The sequence below is a fragment of the Microcaecilia unicolor genome, chromosome 3, assembly GCF_901765095.1.
Source record: "Microcaecilia unicolor chromosome 3, aMicUni1.1, whole genome shotgun sequence".
Taxonomy (NCBI): domain Eukaryota; kingdom Metazoa; phylum Chordata; class Amphibia; order Gymnophiona; family Siphonopidae; genus Microcaecilia; species Microcaecilia unicolor.
In genome coordinates this window covers 520,313,017-520,333,939 of record NC_044033.1, presented here as the reverse complement: position 1 = coordinate 520,333,939, position 20,923 = coordinate 520,313,017, and the positions used below count along the sequence as shown (strand labels likewise).

The window sequence follows — 20,923 nt, the reverse complement described above, 5'->3', positions numbered from 1 at the left end:
AGCTGCAGTAAAAGTGGGCTTTGGCGTGCGTGTAAAACACGTGCCAGTGCCGTCCCCCTTTTGCCGCAGCTTGGTAAAAGGGGCACCTAGTCTAACTACCTCAGCTGTTCGCTGTTCTCATTTAGAATCAACCCGGCGTAGCATTTTTTTCTGTTGCCCCATCCTTCTGGAATGCTCTTCCCTCAGTGATTCAATCAGAACAGTCTTACCCCAAATTTAGATCATTAGTTAAGACTCACCTTTTTGCCCAAGCACTCCCATAGGGGGTGGGGACTTGATTGGACAGATGAAATGATTTGCGTGAGCGTTTCTTTTTCTTTTTGCTATTTTTCAGGATATGTGTTTTTATGTTCCCTAGTGGAATTAGAAAAGGTGCAGAGAAAGGGCGACGAAAATGATAAAGGGGATGGGACATCTTCCCTATGAGGAAAGGCTAAAGGGGCTAGGGCTCTTCAGCTTGGAGAAAAGGCGGCTGAGGGGAGATATGATAGAGGTCTATAAAATAATGAGTGGAGTTGAACGGGTAGATGTGAAGCGTCTGTTCACGCTTTCCAAAAATACTAGGACTAGGGGGCATGCAATGGAGCTACAAAGTAGTAAATTTAAAACAAATCAGAGAAAATTTTTCTTCACTCAACGTGTAAGTATGTGGTAAAGGCGGTTAGCTTAGCGGAGTTTAGAAAAGGTTTGGGCGGCTTCCTAAAGGAAAAGTCCATAGACCGTTATTAAATGGACTTGAGGAAAATCCACTATTTCTGGGATAAGCAGTATAAAATGGTTTGTACATTTTTGGGGATCTTGCCGGGTATTTGTGATCTGGATTGGCCACTGTTGGAAACAGGATGCTGGGCTCGATGGACCTTTGGTCTTTCCCAGTATGGCAATACTTATGTACTTATGTACTTGGGATTCTGAATGGAATGTTGCTACTCTTTGGAGCTCTACATGGAATCTTGTTACTCTTTAGGATTCTAGAATCTTGCTACTCTTGGGGTTATACATGGAATGTTGCTATTGTTTGGGTTTCTGCCAGGTACTTGTGATCTGGATTGGCCACTGTTGGAAACAGGATGCTGGGCTTGATGGACCTTTGGTCTTTCCCAGTATGGCAACACTTATGAACTTATGTATGTACTTTCCTGTTGATTATTGTAGGTTTTTTTTTTATTGTTTCATAGTTTTTAATTGTGAACTGCTTGGATTTTTTAATTGAAAGGCGGTATATCAAGTTTTAGTAATCATAAATATAATCGTTAGCATAAGGAAAAAGTAAATACTGAAAGAATGAACTATATCCCCTAAAGGTTGCAAAAATAATAAGGGAGGTAATGGTGAGCCTTGGTGCAATCCACGTGTCAAAAGTTTAGTCTCAGACCAGGCTCCTTGAAGGAAAACCCTGAATGTATGATTTCTAAGGAAAGATAATCCAAAGCAGGGCTTTTCCACAATATTCAACCAAAAACATCTTCCACGAGATCTAAATCTGATGACAAATCCAGAGCAATTAGTGAAACTGGTTATTTGTATCCAGGAATCCACACACACTATCTAACTTAGGTTGTGTAGTGATGGGGCATTTCAGGCGGCAGATAACATGCGAGTCACCCACACTTCTCTGACTTGCTGTAGTGCATAATTACATCCACCTCACATCCTACTCCTTGCATTCTTGATTAAATAATGGCGTTGGTTTATATTTCCTAAGCAACGATGTCTAAAGCTTCATCTCCTATTTTGGCCTAAATCCTAGTGACTTGACATTTGATAACTTCTAATTGCTGCGCTTTCAGACCTCGAGTTCAGAGTGGCCACCAGTACGCAGTGGCTAAAGGGGTCACTGCATTCTTTGCTGTTCCCCAGTGCCTCTTTCCCCCTTCCTTGCAATGCACCACACTTCTACCTATCTGATATTAAGCATTGAAGTGCAATGACGGGTAAGTGACAGCTAAGAGACAGTATTCAGATAAGAAAAGCTACCGTATTTTTCGGACTATGAGACGCACTTTTTTCCCCAAAAATTTGGGAGGAAAATGGGGGGTGCGTCTTATAGTCCGAAGGTAGAGATTTGGCTGGCTGGCAGGCCGCCCGCCTGCCCTCCGAGTTCGGGATCACCCTCAGGGTTACCTCCTCCCCCCCCCGGCCCTGTCACCACTTCTCCCCTTACTCACGCGATCTTCCCTGGTGGTCTAGTGACACGCTGCTCTCCATCCTCCTGTATGCAGCCTGACGGTCTCAGCGAGATTCAAAATGGCCGCCGAGACTTCAATTCTCGGCGGCCATTTTGAATCTCGCCGAGACCGTCAGGCATCAGTGCATACAGGAGGATGGAGAGCAGCGCGCTGGGCAGGAAAGAGGGGGCTCTTTCCTGCCCCGACGTCACTAGACCACCAGGGAAGATCGCGTGAGTAAGGGGAGAGGTGGTGACGGGGGGGGGGGGGGGGGGAGGAGGTAACCCTGAGGGCGATCCCGAACTTGGAGGGAGGGATTCGGACAAGACGCACCGGAGCACCTAGGTTTTAGAGGAGGGAAAAAGCAAATTTTTTTTTTCCTATTTCCCTCCTCTAAAACCTAGGTGCGTCTTATAGTCCGAAAAATACGGTAAGTAATGTTACTCACCAGTCTTAAACTGCAAAATTACTTATAATTAAGCTTTATGTGTATAATATATTTCCCTGTAGGTCTTTGAGTACTAATTCACTACATCTTTTTCATGTTGTGCTTAGGGTCAAGGTGTGGTTCGAGAATGGTTTGATATTTTATCCAACGAGATCATTAATCCTGATTACGCTCTCTTCACCCAGTCAGCCGATGGTATGAGATTTTCTTAACCTCCTCTTGATTCATGGCATCAGTCAGACCAAATGGGCAATGGCTGCCTTCAAGACCTAACCAAAGCAGAGTCTTGGAGAAGGAATTCCTAAACTCCTGGTCTTTCGTTCTTTGAGACCCTTCTTGAGAGAGAGGCCCTTGTAATGTATGGGAAAATATATACGCACACCTGTAGGTGCGATTTCATTTTAAGATTGGTCATGAGAAATGGGTATCAGTTGTATGATCTTTAAGTTAAGTAATACAAATATATAAGCTGATATAAGCTGGTCTCCTGAGTGCTCAGAGGGCATGGGATTCCCACCTGATTTTATTTGGTCGATGTTCCAGGCCTAAGGTGCCTCGATCTTCCTAAATAAAAACTCTCCCCTGCTGACAGTGGCGTTCTAGGGGCAGATCGCCACTGCGCCCCCCCCCCCCCCTCCGGGTGCAGTGGCGTCCGTCTCCCCAGGGTGCAGCACGACACCCCCCCCCCCCCCCGGCGCAATTACACCCCCCTCCCCGGTGTAACCTGTTCCGGGGCAGAGGGAGCAGGGAACCAGCAGAGCCGACAGGCGCGTGGCTGGTCTCTGCACCCTCCAGCAGCATGCACCCGGGGTGGACCGCCCCCACCGCCCCGCCCTTGCTACGCCACTGCCTGCTGACCATGTAAATTTAAGCCCCATGATAGAAGGGCTGTTATTCCCTGCTGTCACCATCACGAAACGACACTGAATGATTCTACCTGTTGCTAAGTGGCTTAGCTCTGTGTTGCAGGCAGGAGGGTGCTTTCGGGTATAGGAGGGTTAAGTGATATTGCTGAAGAGCTGTCTGGTCAGGTTTGCCTTTTTGCAAATGATACCAAAATCTGCAATACAGTAGACACCCTGATGGTGTGAATAACATGAGGAAGGACTCAGTGAGGCTTGAAGAATGGTCTGGAATTTGGCAGCTATGAGTCAATGAAACCCCTTTACAAAAATAATACCATGTGGATATGCTCCCAACAAATCTTTTTTTCTTTTAATTGCAAAGTGCTCAGTGTATTACAATTGACCACAGCCAGTATCTTAGTAATAGCGCCGTTCCAACATCATTGCACGGGAGTCCTCCTATCTGCCATTCATAATAATTAATAATCGGTTATTCACGTTCAGTTAAATAGAAAACCACTTAGTTGTAATGTCATTTATGCAGGACTTACTAAAATAAATATAAAACGCTTACAGATGATACAAAACACTGCAGCTCGTGTCATCTGCAGGGCTTCAAAACATGACAGAATTACGCCACTCTTGTTCCAACTTCACTGGCTCCCAGTAGAAGCCAGAATAAAATTTAAAATCCTTACCTTGACTCATAAAGCACTATATCTATTAATTTTATCCTATTTATCTAACCTCATCTTACCGTACTTGCCTGGGTGAACACTTCGATCACTTACAGACAATAGATTGATCATCTCCACTGAAGGCCAGATGGGAACTCACCAGAAATTCAGCCTTCTTTTTTTTTGGCCCCTTCTCTCTGGAATTGTCTCCCAAAACATCTTAGATTGGAAGAGTCCTATATTCAATTTTGAAAATTTCAGAATACGTTTGAAAATAATCTTTGATAAAAGGCAATAATAGGCAGAATTGAAGATTCAGCAGAATTATATGTTAGTCGTGTACTTGTTACGAATGGCCGCTTAGTAAGAATTGGTGTTTTTTTTTTCTTTTTAGAATGGTTGTCTTAGTTTGCTTTCCTATCAATTTGATGGAGTTCTTTTATGTTTGTTTTTATTACGATTTTTATCAATATGTAACCCGTTCTGTTTTGTAACTACAATTTGAAACGGTATAGTAAAGTGAATAAATGATTAAACGACGATTAACGTAGTAGGCACCCGTGGATAAGCTCCTATGCTGGGACAGGTGCGCCGAATGTTCACGATGACTCCCTCCAGGAGCGGAGGGGGAGAGCGATACCGCAGTAGTCGGGGGGGGGGGGGGGGGGGCTAAAGATTGCATGGTCCACGCACCAGTCGGAGGGGAGGGAGGGAGATGTTCAAGGCAGCGGGAGCTGCACCCGGGGCGGTCCGCCCCGCCCTTGCCGCACTTCTGGCTGGGGAGGCTTAGCCTCCCCAAGCCTCTTATACCGGGCGCCTATGACTCCCTCGATCAATGTAATACCAAAATTCTTAGTGAAACCGCTTCCCCTGTGCATTTAAAAACGAAGCTTCATAGGTCAGTGTGCTGTCATAGTCTCTTGTCCCCTACATGCACTTTGCAATTTAAAAAAAAGGAAAAAAGATTTGTTGGGAGCATATCCGCAAGGTATTATTTTTGTAAAGGGGTTTCTCTGACTCTGTAGTTGTGTGCTGTAAGAAACCGAAGAGAACCAAAACCCAGATTCTAAGTTTGGAAGCTAAGAGTTAATGGCAAGAAAAATGAAGGGTCATGCATTTGAGCTGCAAAAATCTTGAGGGAATGGTATAGTTTAGGGGGTGAAATGGAAACGGTTTAAAGAGAGGGACCTGTCCTTCAGAAACCATCCCTTAGAAAATTCGAACAAGCTAAAGGATCTGAAATACACACACACAAAATATTCTGTGATTAGGTCGACATATAACTGCCCCCTACTGAGAACAGTGCCCCGCTCAGAGGAACAAGGAAAACGAATCCTAGAGCCTCAAATAATTAGACCTAAACGCAGTACTGCCAAGCTGATAAGCTGCTCCTCTGACTAGGCTCTTTCGCCTTCTTTCACCATACATCACTCAGAAAAGGGCCAGCCTTCAGGAAATGGCACAAACCCAGTGACTTGGTGGCGTTTGACACGGTAAATCAGTCACTCTTATCACATTTGCATTCTCTAGGGCTTCACAGTCAAGTCTTTCTGTGGTTAAAGGCTTTTTTTGTCAAATTGTGTACAAAACGTGACAGTGAATGACCGTGAATTTGCACAAAGACTGTTGAGACTTGGGGGTCCCACAGGGTTCTGTCCTGTCTTAGCAGTTTAATATTTATTTACAGCCTTTGGCAATATTCCTACAATCTAAGGGCCTACAGTTTCAGATGTATGTGGTTGACATACAGCTGCTTTAATGCTGCTCATTTCGGTAGTCTATGCTTGTGAGTCTCTGGGAAAGTTGATTAGCAAGTGCCTTGGATGGCTCTGAGTCAGAACTGAAAGAGCTGCTGGAAGTCAGGGAGCTACTACTACTACTACTATTTAGCATTTCTATAGCGCTACAAGGCATACGCAGCGCTGCACAAACATAGAAGAAAGACAGTCCCTGCTCAAAGAGCTATGTAATAAAAGTAAGCCAAGTATAGGACAATCAAGCCATTGTGACATCACTGATGAGGTTGGCTCTTATTGGTGGCCTGAGGCATTATGACATCACAATATTAGCTCTGGTTACAAGAGACTACTACTACTACTATTTAGCATTTCTATAGCGCTACAAGGCGTACGCAGCGCTGCACAAACATAGAAGAAAGACAGTCCCTGCTCAAAGAGCTATGTAATAAAAGTAAGCCAAGTATAGGACAATCAAGCCATTGTGACATCACTGATGAGGTTGGCTCTTATTGGTGGCCTGAGGCATTATGACATCACAATATTAGCTCTGGTTACAAGAGACTACTACTACTACTATTTATCACTTCTATAGCACTACAAGGCATACGCAGCGCTGCACAAACATAGAAGAAAGACAGTCCCTGCTCAAAGAGCTTACAATCTAATAGACAAAAAATAAAGCAAGCAAATCAATTAATGTGTTTCTGACTTGGGCTTATATGTCCTCAGCATTAGATTCCTTAGCCCAGGTTGGCTCTGCAGTAGCCTGCAAGAGCAAAATGAATTTAAAAGCGAGAACGTGGGCTAGCATGACATCAGATACCTAACGTGGACTGATGTTGATCTAAATCTTTTATAATGTTCAGATTGAGTATATAGGTCCCCATATTCAGCTGGTGGTGATCAGCGTTTTGCTGACCGTCGCCAGCGTTAAACCCAGAAATTCAATGCTGTGTCTGACCTTGAATTTCTGGGTTTCCAGAGCTATCTAACACTTAGCCGGCTACGGGGTACATGAAGATAGGACCGACTTTTATGTGATTAACCTGGCCAGTTAAGTGCTGAATGTCAGAACTTAACCAGTCAAGTGCCAACTCTGCCCCCCCCCCCCCCCCCCCCAAATAGCCGGTTTTCATTTCATTGCTAAATGGCTATTTTCAGTAGCACTAACTGGTTAAGTGTCGCTGAAAATTAGCAGTTAGCTCCGAACAGGTGATTTAACCAGCCCATTTCTGGCCAGTTAAATCACTTTGAATATCGACTCCTCATAGTAAATTAAAAATACTTGTTGTTAAAATGCAATTTCAGTTAGTACACAGTCAGGCTTATTTTCGAAATAGAAAGACGCCCGTATTTTGACCCAAATCGGGAGATGGATGCCTTTCTCCCGTGGGCGCCCAAATCGGTATAATCGAAAGCCAATTTTGGGCCTCTTTAACTGCAATCTGTCGCGGAAACGGGCAAAGTTGATGGGGGCGTGTTGGAGGCGTGGTGAAGGCGGGACTGGGGCGTGTTTATCGGCCGAGGAGAGATAGGCGCCCTCGGCCGATAGTTGAAAAAAGAAAGGCGTTTTTAGCGCGAATTTGGGTCATTTTTTTTTTGGACCCTTTTTTTTCACGAACAAGTCCCAAAAAAGTACCCTAAATGACCAGATGACCGCCGGAAGGAATCGGGGCTGACCACCCCTGACTCCCCCAGTGGTCACTAACCCCTTCCCACCAAAAAAACAACTTTTTTCAAGCCTGTATGCCAGCCTCAAATGCCATACCCAGCTCCATCACAGCAGTATGCAGGTTCCTGGAGCAGTTGTTAGTGGGTGCAGTGGACTTCAGGCAGGTGGACCCAGGCCCATCCCCCCGCTACCTGTTACACTTGTGGTGGTAAATCGGAGTGCTCCAAACCGCCCCCAAAACCCACTTCCCACATCTAGGTGCCCCCCTTAAGCCATAAGTGCTATGGTAATGGTGTAGAGTTGTGGGGAGTGGGTTTTGGGGGGCTCAACACCCAAGAGAAGGGAGCTATGGACTTGGGAGGTATTTTACTTTTTTTTTTTTTTTTTACTTTTTACAAGTGCCCCCTAGTGTGCCCGGTTGGTGTCCTGGCATGTGAGGGGGACCAGTGTACTACGAATCCTGGCCCATCCTACGAACAAATGCCTTGGATTTGTTCGTTTTTGAGCTGGGCACCTTCGGTTTCCATTATCGCTGAAAAACAAAACCGCCCAGCTCAAATCCGCCCAAATCCGATGCATTTGCCCGGCACAAACCGTATTATCCTAAAAAAAAAGATGGGCGCCCATTTTTTTCGAAAATACGGTCTGTCCTGCCCCTTCACGTACCTGTTCTCGGAGATAGACACCCATGGAGATGGGCATTCGATTCCCTCAGTGTGTCTGTACGACAGGTCCTTGTTCAGAACAGTAATAACAAATCAGTGTAAACTACAGAAACTTTAAGTAAATTTGTATGTGTTATCACAAAGCAGAAGTCGTGCAGAAATGACCACAACTCATGACCCTTAAATCGTAATTATTATGAGAACAGACTAATAATAGGAGTAACAGCATGTGATAACCAGAGTATGAAATGACAGCTACATAGTAAACATGATAAGATACATGCTAATATATCAACCTAAGCATTTGTTGTACTTCTGTATTATGTACTAGACTTCTACAAATCTAAATTTTGTAACCGCCTTTTTAGCAATATGTAAGCTACGTTGAACCCGCCATACGGTGGGAAAATGTGGGATACAAATGCAATAAATAAATAAATAATGTTCTATATTTTTCTGGGGATGGATCGGTAGGAACGACGTTTCAACCCAACAGCAACTCATCGGTGAATCCTGACCACCTGAACTACTTCCGGTTTGCAGGCGAGATCCTGGGCCTAGCTCTGTACCATCGGCAGCTGGTCAACATCTACTTCACCAGGTCCTTCTACAAGCACATCCTGGGTAAGAGCTTTTGCCATATCCTGGGAGAGAAGACGAGGGGTGGATATCCTCGGTAGACTAGGGTAGGGCCGTTCCCACAGGTCAACCGCCTTTTATTTGATGACGCCGTGGAATGGAATTTTGCAGGCAGATGATGTTTAAAATAATTTAGGAACAAGTGGTTCTCCGAGGACAAGCAGGCCAGTTGCATTCTCACGTCTGGGTGATACCGTCTGGTGGAGCCCAGTGCGGTCGCTGACTAGCAAGATTATATAGAACTTTCTAGCAGCGTCCCACCACACGTGCGCCTGGTGCCTTTCCGCCGGGTCCCTCGGTCTTCATTTTTTCCACAGAGCAGGGAGGACGCGTCGTCATGTTCTCTTCTCAGTGCATTTTTTTTGTCTTATTTTATTTTTGTTTTTGTTACATTTGTACCCTGTGCTTTCCCACTCATGGCAGGCTCAATGTGGCTTACATGGGGCAATGGAGGGTTAAGTGACTTGCCCAGAGTCACAAGGAGCTGCCTGTGCCTGAAGTGGGAATCGAACTCAGTTCCTGAGTTCCCCAGGACCAAAGTCCACCACCCTAACCACTAGGCCACTCTTCCACTGTTGCTACTATTTGAGATTCTACATGGTATGTTGCTATTCCACTAGAAGTCAGCCCACCCTTGCAGATCACCAATGTGGCTGCACAGGCTTCTGCTTCTGTGAGCCTGACGTGCAGGACGTCAGACTCACAGAAACAGAAGCCTGCGCAGCCTTCTACATGGAATGTTGCTAGTGGAATAGCAACATTCTATGTAGAATCTCCAATAGTAGCAACATTCCATGTAGAATCTCCAATAGTAGCAACAGAATCTCAGTAGTAGCAACATTCCATGTAGAATCTCCAATAGTAGCAACATTCCATGTAGAATCCCCAATAATAGCAAAATTCCATGTAGAATCTCAAAGAGTAGCAACATTCCATGTAGAATCTCCAATAGTATCTATTTTATTTTTGTTACATTTGTACCCTGCGCTTTCCCACTCATGGCAGGCTCAATGCGGCTTACATGGGGCAATGGAGGGTTAAGTGACTTGCCCAGAGTCACAAGGAGCTGCCTGTGCCTGAAGTGGGAATCGAACTCAGTTCCTCAGTTCCCCAGTACCAAAGTCCACCACCCTAACCACTAGGCCACTCCTCCACTCCATTTTTTTCTCTTATTCACAGTGCCTTCCCATTTGGGTATTTTTGTCCCCTTTGTAGTTATTTTTCCTTCCTATTTATTTTATTATATTTCCCTTTAAGTTTTGTAGTGTTTTTGGCCTTTCAAGTTTCCTTTCTTTTTTCGCAAGTTGCTAGGTCCGCTTAGGCTGGAGAATCGACCACCCTAGTAGCTGATCCACATAAGTACATAAGTACATAAGTAGTGCCATACTGGGAAAGACCAAAGGTCCATCTAGCCCAGCATCCTGTCACCGACAGTGGCCAATCCAGGTCAAGGGCACCTGGCACGCTCCCCAAACGTAAAAACATTCCAGACAAGTTATACCTAAAAATGCGGAATTTTTCCAAGTCCATTTAATAGCGGTCTATGGACTTGTCCTTTAGGAATCTATCTAACCCCTTTTTAAACTCCGTCAAGCTAACCGCCCGTACCACGTTCTCCGGCAACGAATTCCAGAGTCTAATTACACGTTGGGTGAAGAAAAATTTTCTCCGATTCGTTTTAAATTTACCACACTGTAGCTTCAACTCATGCCCTCTAGTCCTAGTATTTTTGGATAGCGTGAACAGTCGCTTCACATCCACCCGATCCATTCCACTCATTATTTTATACACTTCTATCATATCTCCCCTCAGCCGTCTCTTCTCCAAGCTGAAAAGCCCTAGCCTTCTCAGCCTCTCTTCATAGGAAAGTCGTCCCATCCCCACTATCATTTTCGTCGCCCTTCGCTGTACCTTTTCCAATTCTACTATATCTTTTTTGAGATACGGAGACCAGTACTGAACACACCTTACACTAAGTTTCTTTTTTTTTTTTCTTTTAAAGGCTTTTATTGAGATATCAATTAACATACAACAATATAGTTCAACATATCAAACCATAGGGTATGGCACCCCAAGTATTTGCTGTGCTGTAGAGGAAAAGGGAACTGGGACTTGATATACTGCCTTTCTGAGGTTTTTGCAACTACGTTCAAAGCGGTTTTCATATATTCAGGTACTTATTGTGTACCAGGGGCAATGGAGGGTTAAGTGACTTGCCCAGAGTCACAAGGAGCTGCAGTGGGAATCGAACCCAGTTCGCCAGAATCAGAGTCTGCTGCACTGACCACTAGGCTACTCCTCCACTAGCAACATTCCATGTAGAAGCCTGCCCTTGCAGATCAGCAATGCAGCCGCGCAGGCTTCTGTTTCTGTGAGTCTGACGTCCTGCACGTATGTGCAGGATGTCAGACCCACAGAAACAGAAGCCTGCGCAGCCGCGTTGCTGATCTGCAAGGATACGTGCAGGATGTCAGATTCACAGAAACAGAAGCCTGCGCGGCTGCATTGCTGATCTGCAAGGGCAGGCTTCTACATGGAATGTTGCTAGTGGAATAGCAACATTCCATGTAGAATCTCCAATAGTAGCAACATTCCATGTAGAATCCGAAACAGTAGCAACAGAATCTCAAATAGTAGCAATATTCCATGTACAACCTCAAATAGGGAAAGGGAAATGGGACTTGATATACCACCTTTCTGAGGTTTTTGCAACTACGTTCAAAGTGGTTTACATATATTCAGGTACTTATTTTTGTACCGCCAGTATTTTTGCACTGCGGGACAAGACCACCATACATGATACAGATCGCCTGGCATTCCACATTGTCTCCAACATAAGCCTGTTCCCACATGTTGCACATGAAACAATCTTTGTGGAGTGTAATGCCATCTATATAACATTTTATGACCATTTTCCATAAAAGTGCTACTAAGACAGGACTTAAATACTTACACTAAGTTTCACCACAATAGAGAAGTTCTCTGCACGCACCCTAAGTTCCTTCCTAAAGTAGTGTCAGAGTTCCATCGTAATCAGTCAGTCGTCCTGCCAACATTTTTCCCAAAACCAAATGCCCATCCTGGTGAAAGTGTACTGAATACTTTGGATTGCAATCGAGCCTTAGCCTTCTATCTGGAGTGGACTAAAGCCCTTAGACAGTCCACCCAGCTTTTTGTTTCTTTTGACACAAACCGGTTGAGGGTAGCCATCGGCAAACGCACAATTTCTAATTAGCTAGCAGAATGCATCTCCTTTTCTTATGCCTGGGCTGGGGTGACTCTAGACGGTCATGTCAAGGCTCGAAATGTCAGAGCCATGGCTATGTTGGTAGCCCAGGAGGTCAGCCTCCGTAGAGGGAGATCTGCAAAGCTGCGATGTGGTCTTCTGTCCACACATGTCACATCTATTTACTGCCTTGAGCAGGATACCCAATTCCTCCTATGTTCAACTTACTTATCCGTTAACCCCATTAATTTTGCGTTTACCACAAACTATATATTCTTCTTACGACTTTGTAATTCTTTATATTGTTACTATGTGAGCCGCATTGAGCCTGCCATGTGTGGGAAAGCGCGGGGTACAAATGTAATAAATAATAAATAAAATAAATACTTGACGTGACAGCTCTGCAGAATTTGTTTGATGTCTAGAATACAACTCCATCCGCTAGGCCTAGTTTTGTTCTGTTCCAAACTGCACCTCCAAAATTAGTCCACAAATTGTTTCAGGTTGATTAAGTACAGGCCTCAGCCTTTCAAGTCCCTATTTTCCTAACGTTGTTTTCGGTGAGCCTGGTAGCTAGAGAGTCTCACATGTGAGAATACAATGGCCTGCTTGTCCTCAGAGAAAGCAAAGTTACTCACCTGTAGCAGGTGTTCTCCAAGGACAGCAGGCCAAGTATTCTCACAAACCCTCTCACCTCCCCTTGGAGTTGTATTCTATAGCTTTAGCTTTTTAAAATGAACTGAGGGACCCGAGCTCATGCGTCAGGCGGTAAGACTACTACTACTACTTATCATTTCTAAAGCACTACTAGACGTACGCAGCGCTATACACTGAACATGAAGAGACAGTCCCTGCTCGACAGAGCTTACAATCTAATTAGGACAGAGAAACAGGACAAATAAGGGATAAGGACAAAGGGTAGCAAGATTCCGGAATCCCAAAGAGTAGCAAGATTCCGGAATCCCAAAGAGTAGCAAGGTTCCGGAATCCCAAAGAGTAGCAAGCTTCTGTGCAGAGTCCCAAAGAGTAGCAAGATTCCGGAACCAAATAATAGCAAAATTCTGGAATCCCAAAGACTACTACTACTACTTATCATTTCTATAGCGCTACTAGACGTACACAGCGCTGTACACTTGAACATGAAGAGACAGTCCCTGCTCGACAGAGCTTACAATCTAATTAGGACAGACAAACAGAACAAACAAGAGATAAGGGAATATTAAAGTGAGGATGATAAAATAAGGGTTCTGAACAAAGTGAATAAGGGTTAGGAGTTAAAAGCAGCATCAAAAAGGTGGGCTTTTAGCTTAGATTTGAAGACACCAGCGCATACACGGCGGGATGCTGCTAGAAATGACTACAATTCATAAGCATCCGCACCAGGCTGTGTCGGATGACGTCACCCACATGTGAGAGTACGTATCCTGCTGTCCTCAGAGAACACCTGCTACAGGTGAGTAACTTTGCTATATGTACTTGTCAGAAAAGTGTAAAAGATCCCAGATAGCAGCAGAATTACACTAATATTTTGGACAACAGCTCATATCAACATGCTTAAAAGATAAGCAGGCAGTGCTACTCATCAACTAAAATCACCTCAAACTACAACACTTAGCTGCGAGGTTTCTTTGTAGGACTCATATGCCTCTTTTCCTTCATTCATTTCCCTGTTCGTTATGTGCTCCAAACACCCTGGGAGATGTGTCGCAGGGCCGACATACAGCAGTGGGGATTTTTTTAAAAAGCGTGCAGCAGACCAGCACTGATCCTTCGTCTTTCTTCAAACCCCCTGAATCCAGCACCGCTTTCAGCTTCCCGCTTCTTCTTCTCCCTCCCTCAAACTGCCCCGGTCTGAGGGTACTGAGGGACCTCGGAGAAGTCCTGGCGGGACCTCTTAAGGATTTATTTAATAGATCTTTAGAGATGGGAGAGGGTCCGCAGGATTGGAGACGAGCTGATGTGGCCCCTTTTCACAAAAGTGGGGACAGGGAAGAAGTGGGAAACTACAGGCCGGTAAGCCTCAGGTGGTAGGAAAAATATTGGAGGCGCTGCTGGAGGAAAAAGGTAGTTAACTTTCTAGAATCTAATGGGTTGCAGGATCCGAGGCAACATGGCTTTACCAAGAAAATCCTGCCAAACGAATCCGATTGATTTCTTTGGGTGACCAAAGAACTGGATAAAGGTCATTTGCTAGATGTAGAGGATCATTTTCAAAGCACATAAACTTACAAAGTTACATAGGAATTGGAGTAAGTATTATATCGGTTAAAGTAGGATACGAACCTTCTTGCAATGTTGTATCAATTAAATTAGTTAACTAATAGGAAATGTCACTTGGTAATTGTTTTAACAGAAAATATAGACACATATCTAAGTGACAAGATTTACGGGAACGTCTTTGTAACATCCTAGAAACCTGTTGATCAGAGACTGGTGAAAATCCTTCCCAGTACCTAATGCCTTGACACCTCAGGCATTATCTTTGGTACATGTGGACGGAAGGTTGGATGTATTTTATTTACCTTGGACTGAAAAGAATTAGCCAAATTATCAGCTGAAGGTTGCAGAGAATTTGGTACAGAGGATACTGAATCTAACTAAACGAGTCAAGTCAGAAAAAATCTTAAAAATTGATTTCATTGAGTTATCTGGTTTTTGAGGACAAAATACATATTTTCACCTTATTAGATACCAACTTGTATTGTTTCATTTGTTCTAATCCGAAAAAGACTGATCAGTCGTTTATTTCCTCCACTTCCTCTCCAACCTTCTGGAAGCTCTTTTAAAAACAGAAGGAACAGATTATTATTATTATTAACATTTGTATAGCGCTACCAGACGCACGCTGCGCTGAACACACAGTTGTGAAATGCACTACCAACTCACTTGAAAACGATTAACGTAATAACTAACTACGAGAATCCATAACTAATCCACAATACATCACTACATCCTCTCATATTCTGATTGTCTTATCTCCATAATTGCTGATTAGATCAACTTGTTAGCCTCGATATCTCTGTAACACCAAGTGTATCTTTTGTACCCTGAAATGGTGATGCCATAACAGGTCTTTGTAAGCCACATTGAGCCTGCAAATAGGTGGGAAAATGTGGGATACAAGTGCAATAAATAAATAAACACCTGAGAAAAACAAAATGTACCCTGGGCATGCTTTGTTTCCACAGGGATTCCGGTAAACTATCAGGACGTGGCCTCAATTGATCCAGAATATGCCAAGAATTTGCAGTGGATTTTAGATAATGATATCAGTGACCTGGGGTTGGAGCTGACTTTCTCGGTGGAGACAGATGTCTTTGGAGCGATGGAAGAAGTACCCCTGAAGCCAGGAGGCTCCAGTATCCTTGTCACCCAGGAGAACAAAGTGAGGCTCTGATTTATCTGGTTTGGTTATGTCTAATTTGTAAACCTACTTCCCATTTGAGGTTGAGATTAAAAAAATGCTAGAAATGGCATTTTTCACATTGCTGTGTCGGGAATCAGAATATAACATAGTAGATGACAGCAGAAAAAGACCTGCACGGTCCATCCAGTCTGCCCAAGAAGATAAATTCATATGTGCTACTTTTTTTATTTGTACTGTCCTCTTCAGTGCACAGACCGTATAAGTCTGGCCAGCCCTATCCCCGCCTCCCAACCACCAACCCCGCCTCCCACCACCAGCTCTGGCACAGACCGTATAAGTCTGCCCAGCACATCCCTGTTTGATACCTCTATTGAAGCAATATAAAAATGAATGGAGAAATGAAAATATGTACACGCTTTGGCTCTTGTGCAGCCTTCATCTTGTCTTGGCCCAGTAAAAGTCATCGTAACCTGCAGAGATTCCAGTTCGCTGGAACTGGGAAACTGAACAGGAAGGATTGTAGTTAAAATGGAACATCCAGAGACTTCATTAAATATAGTTCACTGTAAATGTGTCACCGAATTTCAAAAAAATTCAAAAACTGATTAATTACATTACAAACAACATCAAGGTGTGCGGAAGGAAAAACCTCAGAAGGTTAAGCAACATTTTACGTAGTGCTCACAGTGCTTTCAATCATGAGCATAAAATCATTCTGCAAATGCGCACCACATACATAGTAGATGACACTGTTAAAGACCTGTGTGGTCCATCCAGTCTGCCCGAAGAGATAAACTCATTACATAAGGTATAAGGTGATACAAGATATGTTTTATTTATTTATTTATTTGCTGCACTTGTATCCCACATTTTCCCACCTATTTGCAGGCTCAATGTGGCTTACAAAAATGTTACAACGACATATACACATTATAGAATAAGAATTTCGGAATAAAGGTACAGATAGGTGCATAAGAATATCATAGCAATCATATTAACGGACTATTAACAAGATATAATATTCAGTCATGAGGATGTAATTAAGATGGACAAATAGGAGGGTTCCGTAATAGTTGTAATTGGAATAATTTGGGAGTCAGATCGTTATGGGGAATCTTTTTTTGTACGTCTTTATGAATGAGTAAGTTTTTAGTAATTTTCGGAAGGTTGTCAAGTCGTGTGTTGTTTTTATGGCGATCGGTATACCTGAGCATGATTTTTCCATGCTATTTTCAGGGCAAAGACTGTAGAAGTCTGCCTTGTTCAAACACTTTTGAAGTTGTTATCGAAGCCCTTGATAAGTTCCATTCCAGCCCATCCAGCCACGATCAAGGCACAGACTGTAAAAGTCTGCCCCGTACTGGCTTTGCTTCCCAATTACCAGTATTGCCACCTAGTCTCTGCTAAGCTTACTTGGTTTGATTCCTTCTAAACACGATTCCTATGTGTATATCCCACGCATTTTTGAATTCCATTACGGTTTTCATCTCTGCTACCTACCGCGGCAGGGCATTCCAAGTATCCAGCACTCTCTCGGTGAAAAAATACTTCCTGACATTATTCCTGAGTCTTCCTCCCTTCAACCTCAATTCATGTCCTCTAGTTCTACCACCTTCTCGTTTCTGGAAAAGTTTTGTTTCTGGATTAATACCTGTCAAATATTTGAACATCTATATAATATTACCCCTGGTTCTCCTTTCCTCCAGGGTATACATGTTCAGGTCACCAAGTCTCTCCTTGTATGTCTTTCTACGCAAACCGCATACTATTTTCATCGCTTTTCTTTGAACTGCTTCCAGTCTTTTTATATCCTTAGCAAGATACAGGCCTCCAAAATTGAACACAATACTCCAAGTGGGGTTTCACCAACGTACAGGGGCATCCAGCACCTCCTTTCTTCTACTGGTTATACCCCTCTCTATGCAGCCTAGCATCCTTCTGGCCGTGGCCACCGCCTTGTCGCATTGTTTCGTTGCCTTGAGATCCTCAGACTCCATCACTCTCCTCCTATCCGGTACATCTCTTTTGGATTTTTGCACCCCAAGTGCATCACTCTGCACTTCTTGTCATTAAATTTTAACTTAATATTACCCACAAAACCACAATACAAAATAAAAATAAGAAAAAGATGTGTTTATATTTTTCTTTATGCTAATTGTGCTCAGTATCTGGGTATCCCATTACTGTACTACTACTACTATTTAACATTTCTAAAGCGCTTCCAGGGTTGCGCAGCGCTGTACAATTAACAAAGAAGGACAGTCCCTGCTCAAAGGAGCTTACAATCTAAAGGACAAAAAGTGCAGTCAATCAAATTGGGGGCAGTCTAGATTTCCTGGATAGAGGTACAATGGTTAGGTGCCGAAAGCGACATTGAAGAGGTGGGCTTTGAGCAAGGATTTGAAGATGGGCAGGGAGGGAGCTTGGCGTATGGGCTCAGGGAGTTTATTCCAAGCATAGGGTGAGGTGAGGCAGAAAGGGCGGAGCCTGGAGTTGGCGGTGGTGGAGAAGGGTACTGAGAGGAGGGATTTGTCTTGAGAGCGGAGGTTACGGGTAGGGACGTAAGGGGAGATGAGGGTAGAGAGGTAATGAGGGGCTGCAGATTGAGTGCATTTGTAGGTTAGTAGGAGAAGCTTGAACTGTATGCGTTGCCGGCTGACCATCCAACTTTAGGTATTACCCTTATTAACATCACAGCACACCCTACCGCCTACCCGTGGTGTCCAATTGTTGCATATATCGTTAAATATACAGACATGCAGTTAACATATTGATTGTTTTCACAGTATGACTTCAGCAACTACAGTGCGTAGGGTACTTATCTCAATCCTAGGAGAATGATTCAGCTCGTAACAGAGTCGGCCCCAGTTTCTGCGAACTTGTGCTGTAAAATCCTGTTGTAATCAAAAGGATGTTTCCAGTCCTTATTGTTGTACCATCATAGTAACAGTTCCCGACTTGCGTGCATGTTTCGCCCTAAGCGCCCTCAGGGGAACGATGAACTAAAAGTGATGAAAAATGAAAAATAGTTAAAAACAAAAAAATAATAATGTATGCACAATGTATATAAAACATTCCAATGACATTGAACTCAGGTAGCTGCAAAATACTCCAGCCCCCATCCTTGTAGTCTAATCTATATATATTCAATCAATGTAAATACTGCGGTTTAATATAAACCCCTCGTGGCTAACCTGTGATGAGAACAGCTTCGTCTCCACTCAACCGACAAGAACGCCGGTGCATGCGCATTGTCACGGTTGTGTCCAGGTTCCTGGCTTGCAGTCACCTCGGGCCCCGGGAGTTGGGCCCCGGGAGTTAGACCCGGGGAATGCTGCGAATTGATGGTTTACCGTTTCCCATGTTCCAGAAGATATGCTGGTCCGGTCCGGATCTTCCAGCCCTCCAGATTGTTTTGGCAGTTTTTTGGAACTAAGCAGTACATAAGTACATAAGTAGTGCCATACTGGGAAAGACCAAAGGTCCATCTAGCCCAGCATCCTGTCACCGACAGTGGCCAATCCAGGTCAAGGGCACCTGGCACGCTCCCCAAACGTAAAAACATTCCAGACAAGTTATACCTAAAAATGCGGAATTTTTCCAAGTCCATTTAATAGCGGTCTATGGACTTGTCCTTTAGGAATCTATCTAACCCCTTTTTAAACTCCGTCAAGCTAACCGCCCGTACCACGTTCTCCGGCAACGAATTCCAGAGTCTAATTACACGTTGGGTGAAGAAAAATTTTCTCCGATTCAGTATCCGTACCTGGTGAGCTCCCTTGTGGGCTGCCTTTATTAACCACCTGGAAAGGTTCCTAGTTGCCTTGCAACAGAGGTCCTCAGAGGTGTTTCCTTAGGTGGAAGTCGTTTGCAGTGCTGCTGAGTTTTTCCTGTTTTTGGTTTTGACCCTGCTTGTTTGCTGACTTATTCTACTGACTGCTGCCTGCCCAGACCCGGCTTGTCTCCTGGCTTGTTCTGCTACCGGCGGCCTGCCCTACTCCAGCTGGGTTCCTTGAGCCTTTATCCTGCTGGTTTTCAGTTCTGCTTTCCTGCCCTGCCCGGTAAGTCCTGCCAACCGCCTGCACTCTGGGGCTCAACCCCAGAGGAATGGTGGTTAAGTGCAGGTGAAGTTTGGGCTATTGCAGGTCCAGTTGGTGCCTGCCTGCGCTGCCTCAGCGGCAGCCTTTGCCGGAGAGTTCCGTCCCGGGGTGCCGGGAGGTCTGTTCTGTCTATCCTGTGTTCGGGTGATTCTCCTGCCGCTGCCGCTCCTCGGCAGTAGCCAAAGGGCTCACTAAACAGAAGTACTGCTAGAAGCATGACACGCATTATCTATACAAGGACCCTCAACCTATCACTTTTAAATTACGAGAGGTGTGTCATAGTCCACCAGTCGATCTCCTTGTTTAATCCATGCGGGCTTACGGTGCGTCATTGATAGATCATGCGCTGTTCCTTCCGTATTAATGCAGACATTACATCTCCACTGAAATCAGCTGATAGTTGATATAATTCCACAAAACAAAGATCCGCTTCTTCATGGTTGGCCCCTAACCAGTGTGTCACAAGGGGCGCCCCCTCTCTGTGATGTCGTAGATTGCTCAAATGTTCAGCCACCCGATCCTTGATTCTCCGCTTAGTTTGACCAATATGCCACTTTCCGCAAGGACACCGAATCCCGTACACAACTCGAGTAGAATCACAATTGGTGGTGTTTCTTAATGTATATTCTTTCCCCATGATCAGGTGCGTGACTGAAGAGGTAATCCAGGCATATCGACAGTATACACAGTGGTTACATTTGTCATGACCCCTCGCATCATGAGATTGAACAGTATGGGTGATATTGGCGAGCCCTGTGATACCCCACATTCTGCGGTCCAAGAGGCTGATAGCTGGTTAGACATCTTTACGATGTAGGATCTGGTCCTTAAGAAGCAGTTGAACCATGTTGCCACCGATTCCCATATTGTCGAGCAGAGCCATTAGTATTGTGTGGTCTACTAGATTGAATCCACTTGACATATTGAATTGTTAGCACATGACTTCACCCAACACGTAATTAAACTCTGGAATTTGTTGCCGGAGAACGTGGTGAAGGCGGTTAGCTTGGCAGAGTTTAAAAAGGGGTTAGACGGTTTCCTAAAGGACAAGTCCATAAACCACTACTAAATGGACTTGGGAAAAATCCACAATTCCAGGAATAACATGTATAGAATGTTTGTACGTTTGGGAAGCTCGCCAGGTGCCCTTGGCCTGGATTGGCCGCTGTCGTGGACAGGATGCTGGGCTCGATGGACCCTTGGTCTTTTCCCAGTGTGGCATTACTTATGTCCTCTACTTGGCTCACGTTTATTACATAGAGCAGTGATTTAACCTATTGTGATGTCATAGTGGCTCATTCCACCAATAAGAGCCAACCTCATTAGTGATGTCACAATGGCTTGATTGTATAGAATGTTTGTACGTTTGGGAAGCTC

The 20,923-nt window shown here is 44.3% G+C and overlaps 1 protein-coding gene across 3 annotated transcripts in view; it reads left to right on the top strand.

The window, feature by feature from the left end:
- Window positions 1-20,923, top strand: part of HACE1 (HECT domain and ankyrin repeat containing E3 ubiquitin protein ligase 1) — a 279,223-nt gene that overhangs the window by 195,337 nt on the left and 62,963 nt on the right. For all 3 annotated transcript variants that reach the window (XM_030199163.1, XM_030199162.1, XM_030199161.1), the window contains 3 exons: window positions 2,724-2,811; window positions 8,689-8,838; window positions 15,268-15,464. In XM_030199163.1, the coding sequence (XP_030055023.1) occupies window positions 2,724-2,811; window positions 8,689-8,838; window positions 15,268-15,464 (435 nt within the window). The remainder of the gene's footprint in view (window positions 1-2,723; window positions 2,812-8,688; window positions 8,839-15,267; window positions 15,465-20,923) is intronic.